Here is a 21653-nt window from a genome sequence, read left to right on the forward strand (position 1 = left end):
GGTAGTAGCAAGCAGACAAAACAAACCACTGAGGAACAGAAATTCCAGGTCCAGACATTCTCTGAGCAGAAATGAACTTGATTCTGTTCATTTCTGAGCTCAGTCTTGACCTTGGAGCCAAATGAAAACTATTAATTATATTGATACATTTTACAGAGGGTTCATGATGGATTTTTTTTTTCTTGGAAGATTGATTTTAGTGTAAAGCCAGAGAATGTCTTTATTTTATTTTATTTTTAAAAAAGGAACAGTAATTAAAACCAGAAAACAGCCACGTAATGGACACACTTCTCCCCATATCCCTCCTCCCGCCCAGCGGGAGAAACGCTTCCCAGGGTCCTCCGCCGGTGGGGTGGGGGTTGGGGGGCTCACTTTCAGAGGCTTGGCTCCCCATCTCTCTCTCCTCCCAGGAGGCCACTTAACTCTCCAGGGAGCAGGCCTTCACGAATCATGAGGGGTGATGGGAAGGAGTGTGCCTGGGAACAGTGTCCCCCCATCCTGGGAATCGGGGACCCAACATGCCCAAGGTTCCACCAGGAGCCATCTGTCTCCTAGAAGCTCCTCGGTGGGGATAGTGGGGCAGAGGCCATGGAGCCGGGCTCATCTCTCAAGCCCTCTGGCCGCGTTACGTTGTGTCGACTGTCGCTCTTGTCTATATCGTTGGGCGTCAATCAGGTTAGGAGGTCTTTGCCACAGGCTGGGTATGACTCCCTTTTGTCCCTGTGTCCAGTCGATGAGGTAGGTGCTACTTAGTATAACCGCCGTTTTATGGACGAGGAAACACAGGCACAGAGAAACCAAGTGACTTCTGCCAGGTCACACAGCTTGGAAGAGCCGGCTCACTGTCTCAGCTGTTTCCCTCGGACACCCCTGCGCCTGCCTCCTGCTGGGCGCTCCCGGTCAGGTCTCCCTCCAGCACGTTGGAAGGAAGTTCGGAGAGCGGCGTGGCAAGCACTGCCACTCAGAGCTGGGCCGGGGCTGTGCGCTTCGCATTTCCACGTCCCGTGGGAGGCCTGCGGCATTACCCACCTCATGGAGGGGAGTTTGTGTTGATGGTTCAAGTCCTCAGGCTCTGCCTCCAAGACCCCCCAACACGTGCCCGGTGACCTCGGTTCCTCGCCCTGTCTCTCCGGGCCCCAGTTTTCGGTGGGCCTAAGCGGGGCACTGCAGGCTGCAGAAGTCCGCGGACGCAAAGATGCGCCACACGTTGACCAGCGGGAACATGAGCAGAGCTCCGAGCAGCGAGCCCAGCTGCACCGCCGCCCCGCACCACAAGAGGGCGCTGCGGCTCCGGTCGCGCAGGGTCACGCCCAGCATCACCTTGACGTAGCTCAGGCAGCCGGTGAAAAGCACCCATGAGGTCACCTGCGGAGGATGGGGGGAAGGGGAGATGCAGAGTACAGGGGTTTGGGGGCGACCCTATGGGGCAGAGGATGTAGGATGACCTAAGATGGCTAAGGGAACCCCATGAGTTGACCTCTCCGGGGCAAAGGAGAGTTCTGTCACCCATGATCAAGTCCAGGGTCTCTGGGAGAAGGCCGCTGCTGACGCAGACAAGGTGGGAAGAGTGGCCTTCCGGGGACAGGCTGTACCAGCACCTTGCGCTAGTCCCCTCACCTTCCTAAGGCTCCGCTCCCAAAGGAGAAGCACCCCAACCCCGCGCCAGGGGCCTCCCCAGGCCTTGCCCAGGTCAGGGGTACCTGTGGGAGCAGATACTCACGATGCAGACTTCTCCAGCCCAGTGGCCCTGCAGGAGAGGGCAGGGGCTCAGCACCGCCATGGCCATGTTGTAGGCCCCAAAGCCGGTCCCCAGCACAGCGAGGAGCCCCAGGAACAGCAGAGACCTAGAGGGCAGAGCGGGGGAGGGGAGGGGAGCCGGTGAGAAGCCCGACTCCCGCCTCCCCCTCCCTGAGAGCCACGTGGGTCGGTCAGCCTCTCCACCGACAGAGGTTAGGCCTGTGCGGAAGCTTCCAGGCCACCAGGTTGAAGCGGGGCAGTAAGGTTCCGGGGGGGGCGGGGGAGGCTGGCCTCGGGTACTCCGAGCATTGATGGCAGGGCCCAGCCTCCCAAGGGGAAGAATGGAAGGACTCCGGTGCTCCACGGACCGGGTTCAAATCCCAGTTCCACCGTTTAATCTGTGAGACTGGCCCCTGAGCCTCAGGTTTCTAACCTGCAGAATGAGTCTTGCAGGACTGCGGGGGCCCGTGGGAGCAGTGTGCGCGGGTTGGGGCCTGGCAGAGGGCCCTACCTGGCATTCTACCTGCTGCACGCCCCACCTCAGACAGGAAGCTGGACCGAGGAGATGGGGGCATGGCTGGGTGTGGGGTTTGACCTCGGGCGACCCCTCCAGGCTGGCCTCAGCGGGCCCTGTCTACACCCTGAGGTTTGCATGGTCTGGGGCCCTGGGGCCCAGCTTGGATGCATGCTACTGGGGGCCTTCCATTTAGAATCCAGGTCTGACAACTGAGGACAAGGTCCTTCCTTTGTTCGAAATCTCTGCCCCTGGGGACCTCCTGTCCTACCTGCAGGACACCAAGGCTGTCTGTGTCCCAGGGTGGAACAGAGGGCCTGCCCCTGCCTCTGAGGGCTCCTTCTGCTCCAGGGAGCTTGGAATCCTTGACTCTCAGATTCTGCATTGCTAATAGCCTGCATGTCTCAGATTCCACAGGTCTGTGGCCTCTGGTCCTGCCTCCCTGGAAATCTCCAGCCTCGTCTATAGTTCATAAGGCCCCGAGGGAGAAAATCCAGCTTTCTGGCCGGTTGACATTTTCTGCTGCCTGTCCTGTGTTCATTCTCCCTGCTCTGGGGCTGGGGGAGGTGGGAGTGGCCAGTGGGGGTGGGCAGGGCTGGGGGAGGTGAGTGGGGCAGGTGGGTGTGTGCATGTCTGAGAGTCAGGGAGGGCACACAGGGCAGATGCGTAGACAGGAGGCTGGCGGACTAGTTTCAAGACCCCAAAGGTGAGCTTTCCTCCCCTGGGAGTCTAAAGCCCTTGCATCGGAACCACTTAAGTTGCTTATTAAAATCTGAAATCCCAGGTCCAGTCCAGCTCAGTCTGCAGCTCATCACTCTGCACAGCGACCGCTCAGAACGGCAGCCCAGCCGTGAAGGCACCAGCTTGGGCTGCAGGCAGGAGGGCAGGCCCAGGCCCTGGGAAGGAGAGCGGGGCCAGACCTTTCTCTGAGCCTCAGGGTCCCCATTTGTAAGTGGGAACCCCAGTTCCTGCCTGGCTGCTGCTTCTCGTGGGACATCGGCAGTGAGGGTTGACTCTGCACCCAGACTGCTTTGATAGCTGTACAGGATTAATTAGCTCGTCTCCTGCTGTCCGACACCCTAGGAGGCAGAACAGCGATTACCCTCATTTTTCAGCTAGATATCCTTGAGGCCCAGAGAGGTGGAGTGACTTGGCCAATATCACACAGCTAGTGAGTAGCAGAGCTGGGATTTGAACCCAGGCAGTCCAGCCCCAGACACCATATATTCTTTACCACTGCACGTAGAGCCTGATGGTGGGGTTTTGGAGTGCTGGCTTTTGAGGTCAAGTGCATCCCCACCCCCAGCTCCCCAGCGCCAGCCGCAGGCAGACCTGTTAGGCAGCAACATGGCGAGGAAGCAGGCCAGGGGGTTGGCCATGGAGCTGAGGGTGGCGGACAGGTGGTAGGCCACGGGCCCATAGGACAGGCAGGAGTAGGTCTGCACGGACGGCAGCACGCCGTTGGTGAGCGCGTTCACGAAGGCCACCAGGGCGTAGATGAAACACAGCTGGGCCGGGGCGTGGGGAGCCGTCTTCTCCTCCAGACGCCCCTGGGCCTTACTGCTGCCCACCGGGCACGGGGGGCCTGGGGGGCCCGAGTCCTCTTTCAGCTGCCGGATGGAGTGGAGGGTGACCTGGGAGGCGAGGAGGTCCTCTGAGGAGGTCTTCCAGCGCCTGCGATGACGCTGGAGGAGAAAGAAGGCAGCGAGGCAGCCGGCTATCATGAAGGAAAGGAGCAGGAAGAAGACCAAGGGTGAGAAGTTGGCAGGGAGGGAGCGGCTCTCCTGGTGGCCCACGGAGGGCGCCGTCCCCATGGGGCCGCGCCCGAGAGCACTGTCATTTCCCTGGGGAAAGACAAGACAAGGCTCATCAGATGCCTGGGTGACGTTAGGACGCCGGTCACAACGTTAATCAGAATAATAATAACAACACACCATAAATATGATGCATTATTAGTACTAAGTACGTGAAGAATGACAGACCCATAACTACCAGGTATAAGTGCTCACACTGACCGCTCAGGGGGCACCAGCACCTTGCATGCGCCCGCAATGGCCCCGTGCCGTGGGCACCATTATCCCCGGTTTTAGAGGGAACAGAGGCGTCGGAACAGTGTGTCCTGCCTGAGGGTTACGGGGAGCAGGTGCCGAAACCCGTTCACATGGTTCTTTCTGACCCAGCTCTCCCCCTCCCTCACCCACGTGCGTGACTTCCCTTGGTCGCTGGCTCCATCTTCATGCTCAGAGGCGGGGCTGGCTGGGAGCCGCCACCCTGTGGTGATGCGGCCCCAGGTGGCCGGATCTCTTTTCAAGAGCTACCCTAAGTCTAGATCGAAACATGCGCAATTGCAAAAGAAATGAGCACGTCATTGGCTAATTCAAACACTTAAAAAAAAAAAGGCTTGCCGGCTCTGGGCAGCCTGGGTCGCTGGCGGGCAGCCTGGGTCGCTGGCGTGCAGCCGCTGCTGTATTGCTGGGTGGTGGTGGATGTTGTTTTAGTTTGTACCGTGTGGTTTGGATAATATCAGACAGGTGTAAGTCGCCCCGATAACCAGCGGAAGAAAGGTTGACGTGCCTACGAAAAAAGGGTTCTGTGAAATGTTGCCTCCCAGGGTGATCTGATCATACTCTTTTTAAAAAAATGCTTCCTATTGATTTAGAGAGAGGAAGGGAGAGAGGGAGAGACAGGAACATCACTCTGTTCCTGTATGTGCCCTGACTAGGGATCGAACCGGCAACCTCTGCACTTCAGGTTGATGCTCTAGCCCACCAAGCCATCTGGCCAGGGCTGATCATAAGTTCTTAACTGGGCCAGTCATGGTGGGTAGTCAGTAAATGTTTAAGTCTGTTGGTTTCAGGAGCACATGTATCTTTTGAGTTACTGACATTAAATATGATATTTATATTTTACCTGGGTTTACAGAAAATCAGTACAGCCTTGACTTTGAGGTCTACAGACTGTGTTTCTAGAGGGAATAAAACGTCTTCCGTAAATTTGCCAAGTGAAAGAATGTTCAAGGCTTACTTCTCGGTGGTTGTTAGAAATTGAGGTTTGAAGGGTTAAAGTCTTAATGTATGGAGGAGCGACCTGGCGGTGCTCCAGAAGGGCCCCTGGAACACCTCAAAGGTTTGGTCTTTATGTTAACTTGTAAAATAAATGCTGAAAAGACTTCAAGGGTATAAGGTGTGGCTAAACGATGCTTATAAGTGAAACAAATAGTCAGGGCGATGGGAGTCCCAGGAGTGCTGCCTGGTCCTCATGGCTCCCTGGCAAAGTCCCTTTCTCATGCATCACAGCGCCTTGAAGCTGGACTTCCAATTAGAGAAAGGAACGGGGGAGCTTGACAGTCTTCAAAGGGTCCATTCTCACACTCTTGCTGAGGCTGGATGGAGTCACTTCAAGAAAATGCCAAATTAGGGAACTGCATCCTTTCACAGCGAGCTCCCAGGAGGCAGATCCTCCGCTGCCAGCTGGAGAGTTTGTTGTTTGCAAAGGACATCAATTAAAAGACACTCTCCAACCTTGTTGGAAGGGACCTTATCAGGCGCCTGACTGTGAATGGATATCTACCTTTTGTCTGGGGACATCATGTCTAGGGACACGAGAAGCCACTGACATCAGAGGTGGCCGGCGATCCCCACACACCGACAAGGGGCCTGGGTACCTACCTATGCACACTGACGTTTCTCTGAGAGACCAGCTGTTTGATGGTCTTTCCCTGTCTGCTAACGACACGAGTCATAACAATAGTTCTACTTGTCCGTTGGGTTTCTCTACAGAGTCTAGCTGCTTGCTGATTACTGAAAATGCATAACTTTCCAATACCCTTTTCATGGCTGACGTAAATGTTACACTAGACGCCAAATGCGGAGAAGGGAGACAGAAGGCAAAACTTGGATGGTGAGAGTTCACAGGGTAGAAATGATCCAAGGGTTTTTTTGTGCAGGGAAGTCTGTAAGATCTAACTGACTTTCATCGACCTGTCCTACCTTTTTTTTTGGGGGGGGGGGGATTCAGCCTCAGTCACATGCCATGTCTATGGTATTGTCCCATCGCCGATGGTCCACCACTTTAACCACACCGTGTGGATGCTGAGACTTCCCGGGACTGAGCCTTCCCTAGTACTGTGGGACTACACTAGCCAGCCAAAAGGCTGGTCATCATTGCATCCTGAGGATTGAGTTAGGACAAAAGAGGGACTAGTGGCCAAAAAACAAAAGGGAGGGGGTTCTACAGAAAGTCACCTCACAGGGTGTGATCCGATCATAAATTCCTAACTGGGCAGGTCATGGTGGGTAGTCCCGCCCCAGGGATAACACGATAACACTTTTTTAGTAAAAGGCTGCTCCTTGCCTTAAGCAAGCCCTGCCCACTGCCTCTGCCCATCTAGGTTAACACACCCTTCACATGCCAGAAGTAGCACCCCTTGAAGGCGTAATTGAGGGAGCCCAGAATCTTAACTTCTCATCTCTGCTGTCCTGTGACCCAGCCCCTGCCTGCCTTCCTCTCGTCTTCTTGGGCTCTCCCTTCTACCCCCTCCTTAATTTCAAATGCATAAAAGGAACAGCAGGAACCCTCAACCCTCCAAAGGATCTGAGATTTTGCTTCCTGACCGTTGTCATCCGTGTCGGCTCAGATGAACTCTCAGGAAACCTCTCTACTGGTTTTGGATGTTGCTTACGTCAACAGATGTTTTTTTTTTTTTTACTGCTGTGAGGTGTTGAAGCAGTGTCTAAAGTCTGTGGGTCTCAGCCCTGACTGGACGTGGACGTGAGCGTCCCCTGGGAAATTCTAAATGAATACAAGTCCCCCCTCCCATCTGTATTTTGAAATTCTGAAATCCAAAAAAGCTCCGAGTTTGTGATTCAGTGGGCAACAACACTCAAAGGGGCGTGAGGCCGGGTACAGCTCTCATCTGCCCACTGGGCACGGGTGCCTCCGTGGACACGTGATGTCCACTGTGGGGCTGGACTGCTGTCACAGGCGGGGCAGGCATGTTCTAAGAGTGGAAACTCCAGATTCTAAAACACATCTGACCTCAAGGATTTCAGGAACGCCCCACGCTCAGGAATCTTACCGGGTTGGTCTGGCTGAGTGTGTGTGTGTGCTTGGGGGGGCCCACTGTGTGTTTCGGTAACTCTCCCAGGTTACCTAATGTGCAGCCAGGTCACGGACACGGGCCCACCCAACGTTTTGGAACTAGGAGCCCTCCACACGATCTCGCTGGGACCAGGCACAGAGAGAGCAAGCACTGTGCCGGCTCTGGGCGATGCCAGGTACCTGTAGGGTGCCGGTCCTGCTGGTGGTATAGGGGCTCGAGGTGGCGGAAGGTGTCTCGGTGACATTGACACAGGTGGTGAGGCCTGAGCCCTGGGCCAGAGCCACCAGGGCAGGCAGGAGGCCGCTGAGCCCCTCACCCACAAAGAAGGTGGTGAGGTAGTGGGCAGACAGCCGGCTCATGAAGGGCAGGAAGGTGACGGAGGAGGTGCAGTCCACCAGCGCCAGGAAGAAGGTGAGGACCAGGAAAGGGACGCTGCGGTGGGCGCCCTGCACCCGGGAGGTGATGTTCCAGAGGAAGGCCAGGAGGGTGCAGGCGACGGTGCCCACGCCCAGCACGGCGAAGATGACGGGCACCTCGGAAACGGAGCCGGGCCGGAGGCGGTGGAGCAGGGCGAAGAGCAGGGGCCCGACGTTGGCCAGCTGGATGATGATGGTGAGGTAGGAGGGCAGGTACCAGCCCTCGGGCAGGTCCGCCACCAGCAGGGGCAGCTCCACCCAGAGCCCGTTGACGGCCACCCAGGAGCCCATGCCGAAGGTGCAGACCAGCAGGTGCGTCAGGAGGGCCATGGCGCCGCCCGCCCCGGGCCGGAGGCGGCCCCCTCCCCGGGTCAGCCCGCAGCGGCAGGGTCTGCGGAGAAGAACACCGGGGGAGCGAGATCAGCTTCAGCGTCGAGCAGGAGATGGGTTTGGGAGCCCAGAATTTCCTCTCACTCCCCCCTTCCTGGACAAGGTGGCTCTTTTATCAGCAGACAACACAAACAAATTCCTTTACCACTGACCTCCCAGTAGGAAGGGACTTTCTCACTGGGACTTGGCAAGCCAGAGACCACCAGAGACAAGTTGGATACGTCCCCTGACCCTGTGGCGACCCCTGACCCCTTAGTTCAAGGCTGTCCCCACGCCCAGTCGTCCGACTCCTTGTCTCAGTTAGAACATGCAGGAGTGTCTCTTGTGGCCGTGCCGCACCCGGGCAGGCTGTGACAGCACAGCAGGGGTCCCACACCCACACTTGACTCTCCAGCGCCCGCTCCCTTTCTCCCTCCGTCCCCCCCTTCCCAGAGCCATCCCTTCTTTCTCTCCCAGAAGCGGCCACAGAATGCGGTCCGACCTGCTCTCCGGCCCACCCCCACTTTGTGAGGACAGCCTGGCTTCGGGGCACTGAGGGGTCCTGCTGGAGAGACGCCGCTCTGGGTGGTGCTGCCTGCCTGCCCCCCCTTTTGCCTGGGCTGTGCCCCGAGCCTGGCACGCCACCCCCTTCCTCACTGACAGCCCACCCAGCTTTCTGCGGAACCCCGACCCCGGGAACCTTCTCCGGCTGCCCGGGGCTGGGCCCCAGGCTCCCTCCGCGTGGGTTTGCTGGTGTGGACGCGTGCAGGCGCTCCCAGGGGGCGTTGGGCCGCTTAGGAGCCTGGCACCGGGAAGGCAGAAGTGCTCTCTGCAGGGGACCCGGCTCAGGGTTCGTGACCTGGGGACCCCATGGCCTCCGCCCGGCAGCACCTGTGTCACTTGGTTCGCTGTGTGTTATCAACAGTGACCGAAACCCGCCCCCTTGGGAAATGGCACCCGAAACTCATGATTTCTAGTATCTCGGGATGTTACCTCAAATCTGATGATAAAAATCCAGTAATTCACTTTTATTGTAAAAGTGTAAAATATTTTGCACAAGCTTGCAACAGATTGGAACTAGAAGACGGAGCTAGCCCACGGGGGAAGAAAGACTGCTGGTTTCTTAAGAGTATTTATCGTAGAAGACCACAGCAGGCCTGCGCGCCCAAATGGCAACCATCACTCTTGGCCCCACCCCCACCCCGTTCACTTGAGGTTCCTGCCTGGGCCCCGCCTGACCCCTCCAGCGCTAGGGTCCCTTGTCGTTGAGTGTGGCTTGCCCGGGATCCCTCGCCGGCTGGGGCGTGGTGGGGGCTGGAACCCCGTCCTGTGTCTCTCCCTCACTCAGCCCCAGACTCCAGGTACTGCCTCCTGCCACCTTCCCGCTCTTCCCTGCAGTACAAGCTGGAGCCGGATGTGTAGGTTCAAAGCCCAGCTTCTACCCTTCCACGCTGAGCAAAGGACTTAACCCTCCAGCGCCCTCATACCTCTCCCTCGGAGGCGTGGGGAGGCTCCCAGCGCGGCAGTCAGAGCCACGCTGGCTGCGAACTCCTGCCGTGCGGGATGGCTGGTGCCCCGCATCGGGGAAGGAAGCGCCTGGCAAACACGGGCCGTTTTGATCCCTATCTCAGTGAACAGATGGGCCGCGTTCGAAAACACGCAGTTATCCTGGACGCACTTCCGGATGTCACACGAGTAATTTCCCAACGGCAAGATCTTGTCATCCCTTCCTCACGCTCAATCAACAAGCACCTACTTTGTGCCCAGAGCTCTGAGTGACGAAAGCAGAAAAGCCACAGGGGCCATCCCCAGAGACAAGTACCAGGAAGAGGCGTGGGGGTGGCAGATGTCAGGTTCAACCAGAGGCCAAAGCAAGAGGTGAGCGAGCGGAGGGCAGGGGCGGCTGGGACCGGGCAGGGAGACGCGAGGTCCTAAACACAGTTCTCCCACTAACACATGTCACCTTGTTGTCACTGTGTGGGAACTACCTTTCTTTCCTCTGACCTTTATTCCTTCCTCTCCTTCTGATTGAGACTGGCCTCACCCAGCACCCGGCTCCCAGGCCTCCTTCTCCCTTAATCATTGGACCCTCAGGACAATGAGGCTCTCTGATCAGCATCAAATCACCTTAGGAACAAAGCCTGGAGCCTGTTGACCACAGAGACAGAGAGCTTCAGTCAAACCGGAGATAACATCTGGGCCTCGGCTGTGTTTCAGCAGCCAGGGGTTATAAACCTTAAGCTCCCAACAGTCCACAGTCGTATGACTTCCCCAGTGAGCCCCGGTCTTCCACAGGCTTTCCTGGGGCTCGCTGCCAGAGTGGTCCCCAGGAGGCGGACATAACAGCTTGCTGCAGAGACACACGTTCCTCGGGACGTGTAGGTTAGCGAACACGAACTCACTGGCTGATAGCGCCTAACAGAGACCATTGCTTTTTTTTTTTTTTTTCTTTTCCAAGTGACAGGAGGGGAAATAGAGAGACAGACTCCTGCGTGCGACCTGACCGAGATCCACCCGGCAACCCCCATCTGGGGCTGGTGATGCTCTGCCCATCTGGAGCCATGCTCGCAACCAAGCTATTTTTAGCGCTTGGCACTTGAGGCTGAGGCTCCACCAGGAACGATGCTCTCAAAACAATAGAGCCATGGCTGCGGGAGAAGAGAGAGAGCAAGAGAAGGGGGAGGGGTGGAAGAGCAGATGGGCACTTCTCCTCTGTGCCCTGACTGTGAATCGAACCCAGGACATCTACATGCCAGACTGACGCTCTACCACTGAGCCAACTGGCCAGGACCCAGGGTCCGTTTCTGTTCCTAAAAGTGTTAGCTGTACTTTCTTTTCAGTGGATACTCCGACACCACCTTGAACAACTTCTTCATCAGAATCTGAGTTCCACCGTGGATGTGGTGGCCCGAACTCCGACAGCCGTTTCTACACTGGGGGGGGGGGGAGGCTGTGGGGGCTTGACAGAGACCAGGCCCCCTCTGAACTTTGGGGCATGGAGCCGCCATGCCAGCCCTGCTCTGCCTGCCACTGAACTATGTTGTTTATTTCATGCTGCTTAAGTTGCAAACGAGCTCTTTGGTTTAAGACACTCATTTTAGATAGAGCAAAAACACTGCCTCAGTCTACAGAGATATATTCTCGAGGATATATATTGACCAATGATAGTAACTGAAAACTAATGTGTATGTGGTCTCCTTTACTATAAATGCCCGACTCAGAAACACAGGTCCTCTGACCTGTGGTGGCACAGCGGATTAAGCATTGACCTGGAACGCTGAAGTTGCCGGTTCAAATCCCTGGGCTTGCCCGGTCAAGGCCCATACAAGAGGCAACTATGAGTTGATACTTCTTGCTTCTCCCCCTTGCCTTTCTCTCTCTCTCAAAAAAAATAAATAAAATAAAATCAATAAATAAAATCTTAAAAAGAAAAAGAAACTCAGGTCATCCTGTCCTACTACCCAGGATTTGATAGAAAACCAAGATCAAACAAAATTAGTTGTTGCAAGACCTTTTTTAAAGAGACGCCAAAAGGTTCGCACAGTAAACGTGGGGGCAAAGGTCTGTTCCAGGCCTGGACGGGAGAAGGCGGCGGATACAGAGGAGGTGATCAATGATTTGCCTAATAAATAGGAATAAAAGTAAATAATTAAAGACAGGTGCCGGTTACCTCTATCATCTGAATAGCAATTAAGCTAATGAGCGAGCTTGGCGCGGAGGTGGTTACACATTTACAAACCTGCCGTTTTTTTCCTGCATAGAACCAGTTTGGGAATAAGCTTTGCTACTGAGTTCTCATTTAGCAAAAACAAAGTCAGCTGAGTATCCTTCTTACCTCTTACCCCCCTCCCCCTCCAATCAATTCCAGCTGGATTGACTTTTTGTTTTAGTGAGAAGCAGGGAGGCAGTCAGACAGACTCCCGCATGCCCCGGACTGGGATCCACCCTACCAGCCCCTCTAGGGGGCGATGCTTTGCCCATCTGGGGGCCCTTGCTCCCTTCTGACTGGAGCCATTTTTTAAGCGCCTGAGATGGAAGCCATGAAACCATCCTCAGTGCCCAGGGCCGACTTGCTCTAATCAAGCCATGGCTGCAGGAAAAGACAGAGAGAGAGAGAAAGAGAGAGGAAGAGAGAGAAGCAAGAGGGGGAGGGGTGGAGAAGCAGATGGGCGCTTCTCCCGTGTGCCCTGGCCGGGAATCGAACCTGGGACATCCACACACTGGGCTGATGCTCTACCACTGAGCCAACTGGCCAGGGTGGGTCGAATATTTAAAATGTTTTTAAATTAAAAAGATATGGTCATGCACCACCTAACAACATTTTGTCACTGCCGATGGCATAGATGGTGGTGATCCCATTAGCTTCTCACGGAGCCGAAAAATTCCTACAGCCCAGTGACGTCACTGGGCGAAGCATTCTTCATGTATTTGTGGCGATCCTACACTGCCACTGCGGTCCAGCAAGACTGTAGCACACACGAGTGTGCATGGTACATAATAATTGATAATGATTAACAACCGACTATGTTACTAGTTTATGTAGTTACTATCTTTTTACGTTATTTTAAAGTGTACTCTTTCTACTTATTTAAAAAATAAAGTGGTCTATGAAGCGGTAAAACCGCGTGGCGCTGTCAGCAGCCTCTCCCGTCTCCTGTTGGCCACACCTGTAGGTTCTGGTCTTTTCTCTCGTGCCCCACTTCATCTTCTGTACGGTACCACAACCGTGCTGGCTTGTAGCCTAGGAACAGCAGGCTCTCCCATCCCGCCTAGGTCTGCAGTAGACAATATGTCACCCAGGTTTGTGTGAGTGCACTCTGTGTTTGCACAAGGACAAAATCACCGAAGGAAAGTCCCTGTCATTAAGTGTTACGTGACTGTAATAAAAATACCCAAAGTCTTTATGGACAACTGATATTTGACAAAGGAGGTAAGAGCATACAATGGAGTAAAGACAGCCTCTTTAACAAAGGGTGTTGGGAAAATTGGACAGCTACCTGCAAAAAAAAATGAAACTAAGACCACCAACTTACACCATTCACAAAAATAAACTCAAAATGGATAAAAGACTTAAATGTAAGCCGTGAAACCATAAGCATCTTAGAAGAAAACATAGGCAGTAAGCTCTCGGACATCTCTCGCAGCAATTTATCTCCATGGGCAAGTGAAATAAAAGACAGGATAAACAAATGGGACTATATCAAACTAAAAAGCTTTTGCACAGCTAAAGATAATAGAACAGAATAAAAAGACAAACTACACAATGGGAGAACATATTCGACAATACATCTGATAAGGGGTTAATAACCAAAATTTATAATGAACTTGTAAAACTCAACACCAGGAAGACAATCCAGTCAAAAAATGGGAAAAGAAATAAATAGATACTTCTCCAAAGAGGACATACAGATGGCCAATAGGCATATGAAAAAATGTTCAACATCACTAATCATTAGAGAAATGCAAATTAAAACCACAATGAGATATCACTTCACACCAGTCAAAATGGCGCTCATCAACAAAACAACACAGAATAAGTGCTGGCGAGGATGTGGAGAAAAGGGAACCCTCCTGCACTGCTGGTGGGAATGCAGACTGGTGCAGCCACTGTGGAAAACAGTATGGAGATTCCTTAAGAAATTAAAAATCGAACTGCCTTTTGACCCAGCTATCCCATTTTTAGGAATATACCCCAAGAACACCATAGAACTGTTCCAAAAGGAGAAATGCACCCCCACGTTTGTGGCAGCATTGTTCACAATAGTGAAGATCTGGAAACAGCCCAAGTGTCCGTCAGTGGACGAGTGGATTAAAAAGCTTTGGTACATACATACTATGGAATACTACTCAGCCATAAGAAATGATGACATCGGATCATTTACAACAATATGGATGGACCTTGATAACATTATACTGAGCAAAATAAGTAAATCAGAAAAAACTAAGAATTATATGATTCCATACATAGGTGGGATATAAAAATGAGACTCAGAGACATGGACAAGAGTGTGGTGGTTACAGGGTAGGGGGGAAGGGGGCTGAGGGAGGGGAGGGGCACAAAGAAAACCAGTTAGAAGGTGATGGAAGACAACTGGACTTTGGGTGATGGGAATGCAGCATAATCAAATGTCAAAATAACCTGGAGATGTTTTCTCTGAACATATGTACCCTGATTTATCAATGTCACCCCATTAAAATTAATTTTAAAAATCCAAAATAAACAATTAATAAAAAAAGAATTAGCAAATACAAATAAAAGGAAATGTAATTCTATTAAAAAAAAAACCCAGCCTGTCCTGTGGTGGCGCAGTGGATAAAGCATCAACCTGGAATGTTGAGGTCGCCGGTTCGAAACCCTGGGCTTGCCTGGTCAAGGCACATATGGGAGTTGACGCTTCCTGCTCTTCCCCCCTTCTCCCTCTCCCTGTCTCCTCTAAAAATGAATGAATAAATAAATAAAAATTAAAAAAAAACAACCCAAAGACTATCTAGGTAGCAGGAAGACATTTAGCAGAGGACCTGGACAGAAGGAGTCCGGACAAGTCTGGCTGGAACAGCGGGTTTGATGGGAAGGGCAGGGCAGACAAGAGCAGATAAGGGGCAGCCTGGGTTTCACTCACATGCCGCGAGACCCACACACTAAAGGCCCGAGTCCCCATGCCCCTACAGAGCCCAGTTCTCTGGGTGCTGATCGGGGCCCCAGCACAGCCGTATAATTTGAGGGAGGTGATTGGGCTCTTTGAGCCTCTGTGTCCTTATCTGGAAAACAGTCATGACAGTGGAATGGCCCAGCATGACTCGTCTCTTTATGGCTCCCCTGCCCTGGCCCACTGATGGCCAGCCAAACCAAGTGCCACGTGCTCCTGGACTGGGGGACACAGCCATCAATGACAGTGGTTGTGGGGGTGTCCAGGGCGGAGGGAACACCATGTGAAGAGGCCTGGTTGTTTTCCGAGAACTAAGGAGTGGCGGCTCAGAATGACTAATACTCGAGTATATTGGGATCTTTTTTTTTTTTTTTTTAATGCGTATCTCTATTGTCTATTTTTTCTAGAGTGGCCTTACAGTTCTTGTTCATTCGTGTAACCAGTCTTTGTTGGGCACTTGCTCAGTGCTGGATGGCAATCTCTGCTCTCGGGGATGTGGGAGAAGCAGTCACTAAGTAAAGTAACAAAAATATCGAGCCGGTCGGCCGCTGATAAAGGCTGTGGAGGAAAGTGAGGCTGGCAGGGGGGTGGGGTGGGCGATCATGGGGGCTGGCTGCAATCATAATGAGGTTGTCGGAGGGAGCGTGAAGGAAAGGCAGGACTGAGCCAGTTGAGGGGAGAGGGGTCCAGGGGGAGGGAACAGCAAGTGCAAAAGCCCTGGGGTGGAGCCTCACCCACCACGTCCCAGAAATAGATCCTGGTGTTGGAAGAAGAGCCGGAGGGCAGTGCGGCTGCAGCAAGCAGTGTAAGCGGGGACGGGCAGGTCACAGAGGGGCTCGCAGGTGAGAGTTTGGGTGTTTTCTCTCAGTCAGAATCCTCACTGCTGGCTAGGCAGAGGTGGGACCGGCTCTAATTCACTGTTTCACAGAATCATGCTGGCTGCTGTGAGGAGAACGGTGAGGGGCCCAGGTAGAAGAAGCAGGAGTGAAACCTGTTCACATTGTTGGGAAGCTGGTATGGTCATGCAGGTTAACAAAGTTAAGACAAGTAACGATAACAATAATGGCAACTACAACAATAGCGACCCTCTGTGGGCTCCCTGTTTTGCCAGGCCCTGTGCTAGGCACTTTACACACATTATCCATCGAACCCTCTCAGCCCTCAGGGAGGTAGGCATTAGGATTAGCGCCATGTTATAGATGAGCAAACGGAGGTGCAAAGAGAGAAAGCAATTTAACTGAGTTTCTCTGAACATATGTACCCTGATTTATCAATGTCACCCCATTAAAATTAATTTTAAAAATCCAAAAAAATTAATAAAAAAAGAATTAGCAAATACAAATAAAAGGAAATATAATTCTATTAAAAAAACAAAACAAAACCCAAAGACTATCTAGGTAGCAGGAAGACATTTAGCAGAGGACCTGGACATTTAGCTCCCAGCTGGCCGTTTGGGAGCTGATGTGTGAGCCTGGGTACATCTGGCTGTGGACTCAGCCTTCTTAACCAGTCCTGGGGTGAGGGCACTAGGAAGCGGCTGCAGAGGCCAAGCTGAGCAGGACCCCTCTGCACTAACCCCAGGCCTCCCAAGCACTTGGGCGGAAAAAGGGAGAAATGTGTGTGTGTGTGTGGGGGGGAGACAGTTCCCAGGGAATCTAAGAGAGGCTTTCAGACATACCTGCTTCCTGGGGCCCCTCCTGCAATTGTGGGAGACCAGAAGCCCAAGGCTTTGAATGGGACACTAAAGGCACTCCCATAAAAGGTGGCAGACAGAGCCTGGGGAGGCTCAGGCGGTATCTCTTTTCTTTGCATTCCTACATCAAAAGCCAAGAGTCCCGGGGCGGGGGCGGGGGAGGGGATGGAGGAGGGTTCTCGCCCAGGGCCAGTGCACTCTCAGGGACGGTCCTGTCTGACCTTGACCATCAGAGCCCAAGCAGCAGCCTCCACCCCAATTCCCTCCTGCCCTCTGCTTTAGTCCTTCACAGGTTGATGGTGCATCCACTCTCTTACTGGAGTGTACCTGTGTCACCTGTTGGGTGACGGTCTCTTCCACATGGAGTGTCATCTCTTGACAGCAGGGACTGGACCTGTCCTTTCTCCCGCTGTCCAGGTGGCCATCTGGTGTGCTAACGCCAGGGCCACCAACCGCGCCCGCCATCACCATGTAAGCTGGGCTGGCCAAGGTGGCCCTGGGCAGACAGGGTCTGACAAGGTCTGGACAAGGGGCCTGAGTCCGTTTGTCCCAGATTTCAGGCTGCTGGAGAACTTGGTCCAGAGTCCTTGGCGAGTCCTGCAGCCCCCCCCCCCCAACCCCTGGGCCTGCCCCGCCCTGACAAGGGTGGAGGGGGGCGGTAGCAGGATGACTCTGAGGCAACAGAACAGGGAAACTGTGAGGATCAAAACCAAAAACCTAGAGGGAGAGATGGAGACACAGAGACAGGAAGAACCAAAGCTAGAGCAGAAATGGGCAGAAAGAGAGACAGAGGGCCACGGCCCGGCAACAGGAGGAGATGGAGGCCGGGGCGGCTGGGCGTGCGGGTGCCTGGCCTGGTGCAGCACCCAGCGGCTCACAGCTCACAGCCACGCGCATCAAGACGCCTTCTCCACCTCTCCTTGTCTGAGTCCCCTGGGGCTTCCTCCAACTCCATGTCCCCATCTCACAGATGTTGGGACTGAGGCCCAGCGAGGAGGTGGTGCTTGCCCACACCCTGTCCAGCCCCCCCCCATCTCTAATCATCCAGGCTTGTGCTCACTGCTGTGTGTCCTCAGGCTAACTGCTCACCCTCTCTGGGCTGAAGTTTCACCAAATGGGTTCTGAGGATGCCCAAACTTGTTGGACCTGGGTGTCAGCAAGAAAACAAGGAGATAACAGGAGGCCAGGCTGGCCAGCTGGGACGGTGAGTTCCTGTCCTCCTCCTCCTTCCTGGAGCCGGGAAGGGCTCAGGCCTCCCACGGGGCTGACCTTGGCTACTTTCATCTCCCCTCAGTTCCCATCCCAACCCCCCACTCCCACCCCCCACCCCCCATGTCAGGCTGGAGAGGCTCCAGACCCCACCTGGCAGGAGCAGGTGTCTAGAGGACCCAACAGCGGGGAGATGCCGCCGGGCAGAGGTCAATAGGGGCCTGGGGAGGAGAGGTCTGGAGTCCACCCAGCTGGTTCAGGGTGTCCCAACTCCACCCCGACCAACAGGTCAGCAGAGAAGGAGGCCCTTCTTCCCTCCTATTCCTCCAACCCAGCAGCTGGAAACTAGGGGAAAGGCCAAGAGCCACCTCTGTCTCCAGACAAGTGCCCCTCCTCCACCTCGTGCCAGGTGCTCCCGATACCAGCGACCGCGCCTGATACCTGCAGCTGTGGACTAACAGGCCGGAACCGCCCCGCGCTGCCGGCTTACCTGCTGGTTTAGTCCTCCAGCGGCTCTGCACGCAGGGGCGGGAGGTGGCTCTGTTAGTATGAGCCCGGCTCCGCCCCGAAGTGGGCGGGGCTCCCCGAGCCTCCAAGAGCCTACTGTGTGCCTGGAATCTGCGGAGCCCTTAGCGCGAAAACCAGCTACGATGCTTGAGTGGTTTTTTTTTTTACAAAGTGAAAATTTTAAAATCTATTTATTTATTCATTTTAGAGAGGAGAGGGAGAGAGAGAGAGAGAGAGAGAGAGAGAGAGAGAGAGGAGAGACAGAGAGAGAAGGGGGGGGAGGAGCTGGAAGCATCAACTCCCATATGTGCCTTGACCAGGCAAGCCCAGGGTTTTGAACCGGCGACCTCAGCATTTCCAGGTCTATGCTTTATCCACTGCGCCACCACAGGTCAGGCGCTTGAGTGGTTTTTAACATGTTGAGGACTCCCCTTAAAATCTGAAAGCTCATGACTTTTCACACACACACACACACACACACAATGCACATAAACATATGATTTGTGTAAAATAATCAGGAGGTTCATGCTCCCGTGAAGCCCATTCATGACCCTCAGGTCACAACTACACCATCCCCATGGGCCAGATGTAGAGAGTTTATTAGTTAAATAGACATCTGGCCAGATGGTCTCCACCCTTTCCGGGGGCGAACCAGGTTCTCAGCCAATCACAGACACACAGATCACCTTAAATCAGGGCAGCTGTGACAGACAGTCTGTGCGACTCTGCCAGGCACAGTGTAACAGGCGTGGAGTCTTCACCACAGCCCTTTGGGCGGAGATACTATCACTCCCCGTTTTGTAGATGAGGAAACAGGTGCCCAGAGGTGTCAAGAGCCCGGGCCGAGCTGGTCTCCGATGCTCACTGGACAAAGACTACTCTGACAAACGCTAAGAGTTCCCGTCTGATGGACTCGCTCAAAAATCCTAGGCTGCAGGTAAGTGCTACTTTACAGACGGGGAAACGAGGCTCAAAGCATGGAAGTGACTTGCTCAAAGTGCTATATAGCCAGTAAGTGGTCAGGAGTCAAACCCAGGCTCAAACTGACAGCCCCCACCCCACCCTGGTGTAAAATGCACCACACAGGGCCTGGCACTGGGCAAACGCTCTCTGGATGTTGACTGCTACCAGTAAGTCTGGCTTGCTTTTTGCAGCATTCTCCAGACACGCATTTACTGACCAAGCAATCCTTCTCCCGGTAGATGCTTGGGATGAGAGGTGCGAGAACCCTGGACCCCTTTCTCAGCAGGCAGAGGCTCAGGTGGAGAATACTTGGGGTCACAGGTGCACAGAGTTTGTTCCTGGGGAGCCCGAAATGCTTAGCCTTCACCAAGGGGGATTCCAGCAGTGAGGCAGCCCCTGGCCCCAGCCCCTCCCTCCCAAGGACACTCCCCTTCTGACTCCAACAGAAAGTACTCCCTTCGGTGTGACCCACATCCCTGCTTGAAGTGGCCTCACTCTGGCAAGCTCTCCGGGGCCTCGTGTTATTTTAAATTTAAAAATGTCTCTTCATTATCAGCCTTCAAAGCCTCCTCTGTTGCTGACCCAATCGAGAAAAAAAAAAGTCTAAGATTCACTTATATATGTCCTTCCTCCGCCGGGACCAGACAGACAGCCTTGACAACTTTCTCACTTGTCTTTCTTGACTGTAAGCTTTGCAGCTTACAACCAGAACTGCTTACCACCTTGAAGTATATCATCTAGGACATCTGTGCCGCCAAGCTTTCCACGCCGATCCTTCCGATACAACGTCCTTCCCGCCCCATCTCTTTCGGGCACAACCCTGCCCGTATTTCTGAGCCAATCTCAAATGCCTTCTCCTCCAAGGAAGCCTTTCCTGATATCTTTATCTGATGGAACCAGTCAGTACGTAGCGTGCACCTGATTCATGTTTGTTGCATACATGAATGAATGAAACTCAGCCAAAATGTTCTCCTCTTTCTTGTCATCTTGTTGTTTCATTAATAGACTTTTTTTTTTTTTAACATAGCAGTTTTAGGTTTACGGGAAAGTATCCCACCACCATTCTTTTCACAGTGGGGTGCGCCGTCCACATTGGTCTGAAGCTTGCCTTTTTGTCTTAATATTGCTTAGAGGCCTTTTTATATCCTGTACAGTGAGATCTTCCTGCATTGACCCAACCCACAGTAAGCGTTAGCTGTGTTGAGGAAGGAGGGGCAGCCCCCCTCTTCCCTGAGAAGGAAGAAATGAGAAAAATACAGGGGAAAGGAGCCAGCAGGGGTAACCGAGTCAGCCAGTGATAAATTAACTACATCCCATAGTTACAATACAAAACAAGAATAGCAGGATCTGTATTGTAACTATGGCCAGTGATCTGGAAACTCCTTGCCCCTTGCTGACCCCACGGAAGCTTTCCCTCCCCTCTCTTTGAGTCCTGGGAAACCTTAAACAAAGAAATCACATGCCCATTGCTTAGATACTATAACCTGTAAGAAAGTCAACTTCGGGAAGCCCGTGTTTTGGAGTTACAAGCCCCACGTGCTTCCCTGGCTTGAATAAATTCTCCTTCCTTCATTGATTATGTTATCTGAGTGTCTATCCTCCCTCGGGTTGCTTCCTGCTACAATGTGCCGGGCACCCATAATATGTGCTTGGGATATAAAATTGAACAAAATCCTCAAAGCCTTTGTCTTTGGGGAGCTGACATTCTCGCGCAGGGAGATGGGTAATAAACATAGTAAATAAGGAAGTTATTTAGCATGATAGAAGATATGTTTAGTAAAAAGAAAAAAAGAAAGAGGAGCGTGGAGGGGACCTGGAGTTGGGGTGGACCGAGTGGGGGCAGGTTGCAGAGTGGAGGGACCGGAGGAGACAGCCTGAGGGGGAACACATCCCAGGTCTGGGAAAGGTTAGGCTTAGACACGGTCCATCCCCCAAACGCACCGGGTGAACTTAGCCAGCCCTGTGGCGGGGCGCATATAATTTGCCATCAAGAACAATGCTGCAGCCAACAGGCTGCCGTTTTACCCATGTGCGGGTGACCTGTAGATTCGGGTCCTACCAGCGAACTCCAGTGTCCTTGAGAGGGACCACCCACGGCTCTGCATCAGGACAGAGCGCTTCCCTGGGTGCTTACAAACTGCTGGATTCTTCTGGTCGGTCCTGAGGGCGCACGCACTTCCCACCAGGAGAGTTGACAGGACAGAGATGAGCTCATCCGCAGCGGTGCCCCCTTGCAGGCACAGGCGGGCTCACGGGCAGGTAGTGTGTTCCTTCCTGAGCGAGTTCCTGCGGGCAAGGTTTAGAAGGCTGCAGTTACTCAGAGAAACCACCAGGAGGCGCAGGAAGCCCCAAACTCAGAACCTTCTCAAGGTCATCTGGGGGCTTCAGACCATCTCATAAGGCGGGTTAGTTGTGTGGGGCCTCAGTGCCGGGGTGAGAAAAAGTGACAGACAGGAAGGAGAGAGCAAGAGAAAAGGAGATGCTGGAGAAGAGGGTT

The 21653-nt window shown here is 53.6% G+C and overlaps 2 protein-coding genes across 4 annotated transcripts in view; one reads left to right on the forward strand and one right to left on the reverse strand.

Moving 5' to 3' along the window:
* Positions 1 to 212: 212 nt before the first annotated feature.
* SLC52A3 (solute carrier family 52 member 3) lies at positions 213 to 21312 on the reverse strand. 3 transcript variants are annotated; one of them, XM_066234346.1, is made up of 5 exons: positions 21291 to 21312; positions 7532 to 8159; positions 3584 to 4095; positions 1721 to 1844; positions 213 to 1365 (listed from the first exon to the last, which is right to left on the reverse strand). In XM_066234346.1, the coding sequence occupies exons 2-5, from the start codon at positions 8096 to 8098 to the stop codon at positions 1153 to 1155; spliced, it is 1416 nt and encodes a 471-aa protein (XP_066090443.1). In that variant the 5' UTR covers positions 8099 to 8159; positions 21291 to 21312; the 3' UTR covers positions 213 to 1152. The 3 variants fall into 3 exon arrangements, with proteins under 3 accessions (XP_066090443.1, XP_066090441.1, XP_066090442.1); XM_066234344.1 differs by lacking the exon at positions 21291 to 21312 and adding an exon at positions 18177 to 18218; XM_066234345.1 differs by lacking the exon at positions 21291 to 21312 and adding an exon at positions 16463 to 16521.
* FAM110A (family with sequence similarity 110 member A) overlaps positions 18929 to 21653 on the forward strand; it is a 36339-nt gene continuing 33614 nt past the window's right edge. The window contains exon 1 of the mRNA XM_066234353.1: positions 18929 to 19130. The gene's annotated coding sequence lies outside the window, so the exon portion shown is untranslated. The remainder of the gene's footprint in view (positions 19131 to 21653) is intronic.

This window comes from Saccopteryx bilineata, chromosome 6 (genome assembly GCF_036850765.1).
Source record: "Saccopteryx bilineata isolate mSacBil1 chromosome 6, mSacBil1_pri_phased_curated, whole genome shotgun sequence".
NCBI lineage: Eukaryota > Metazoa > Chordata > Mammalia > Chiroptera > Emballonuridae > Saccopteryx > Saccopteryx bilineata.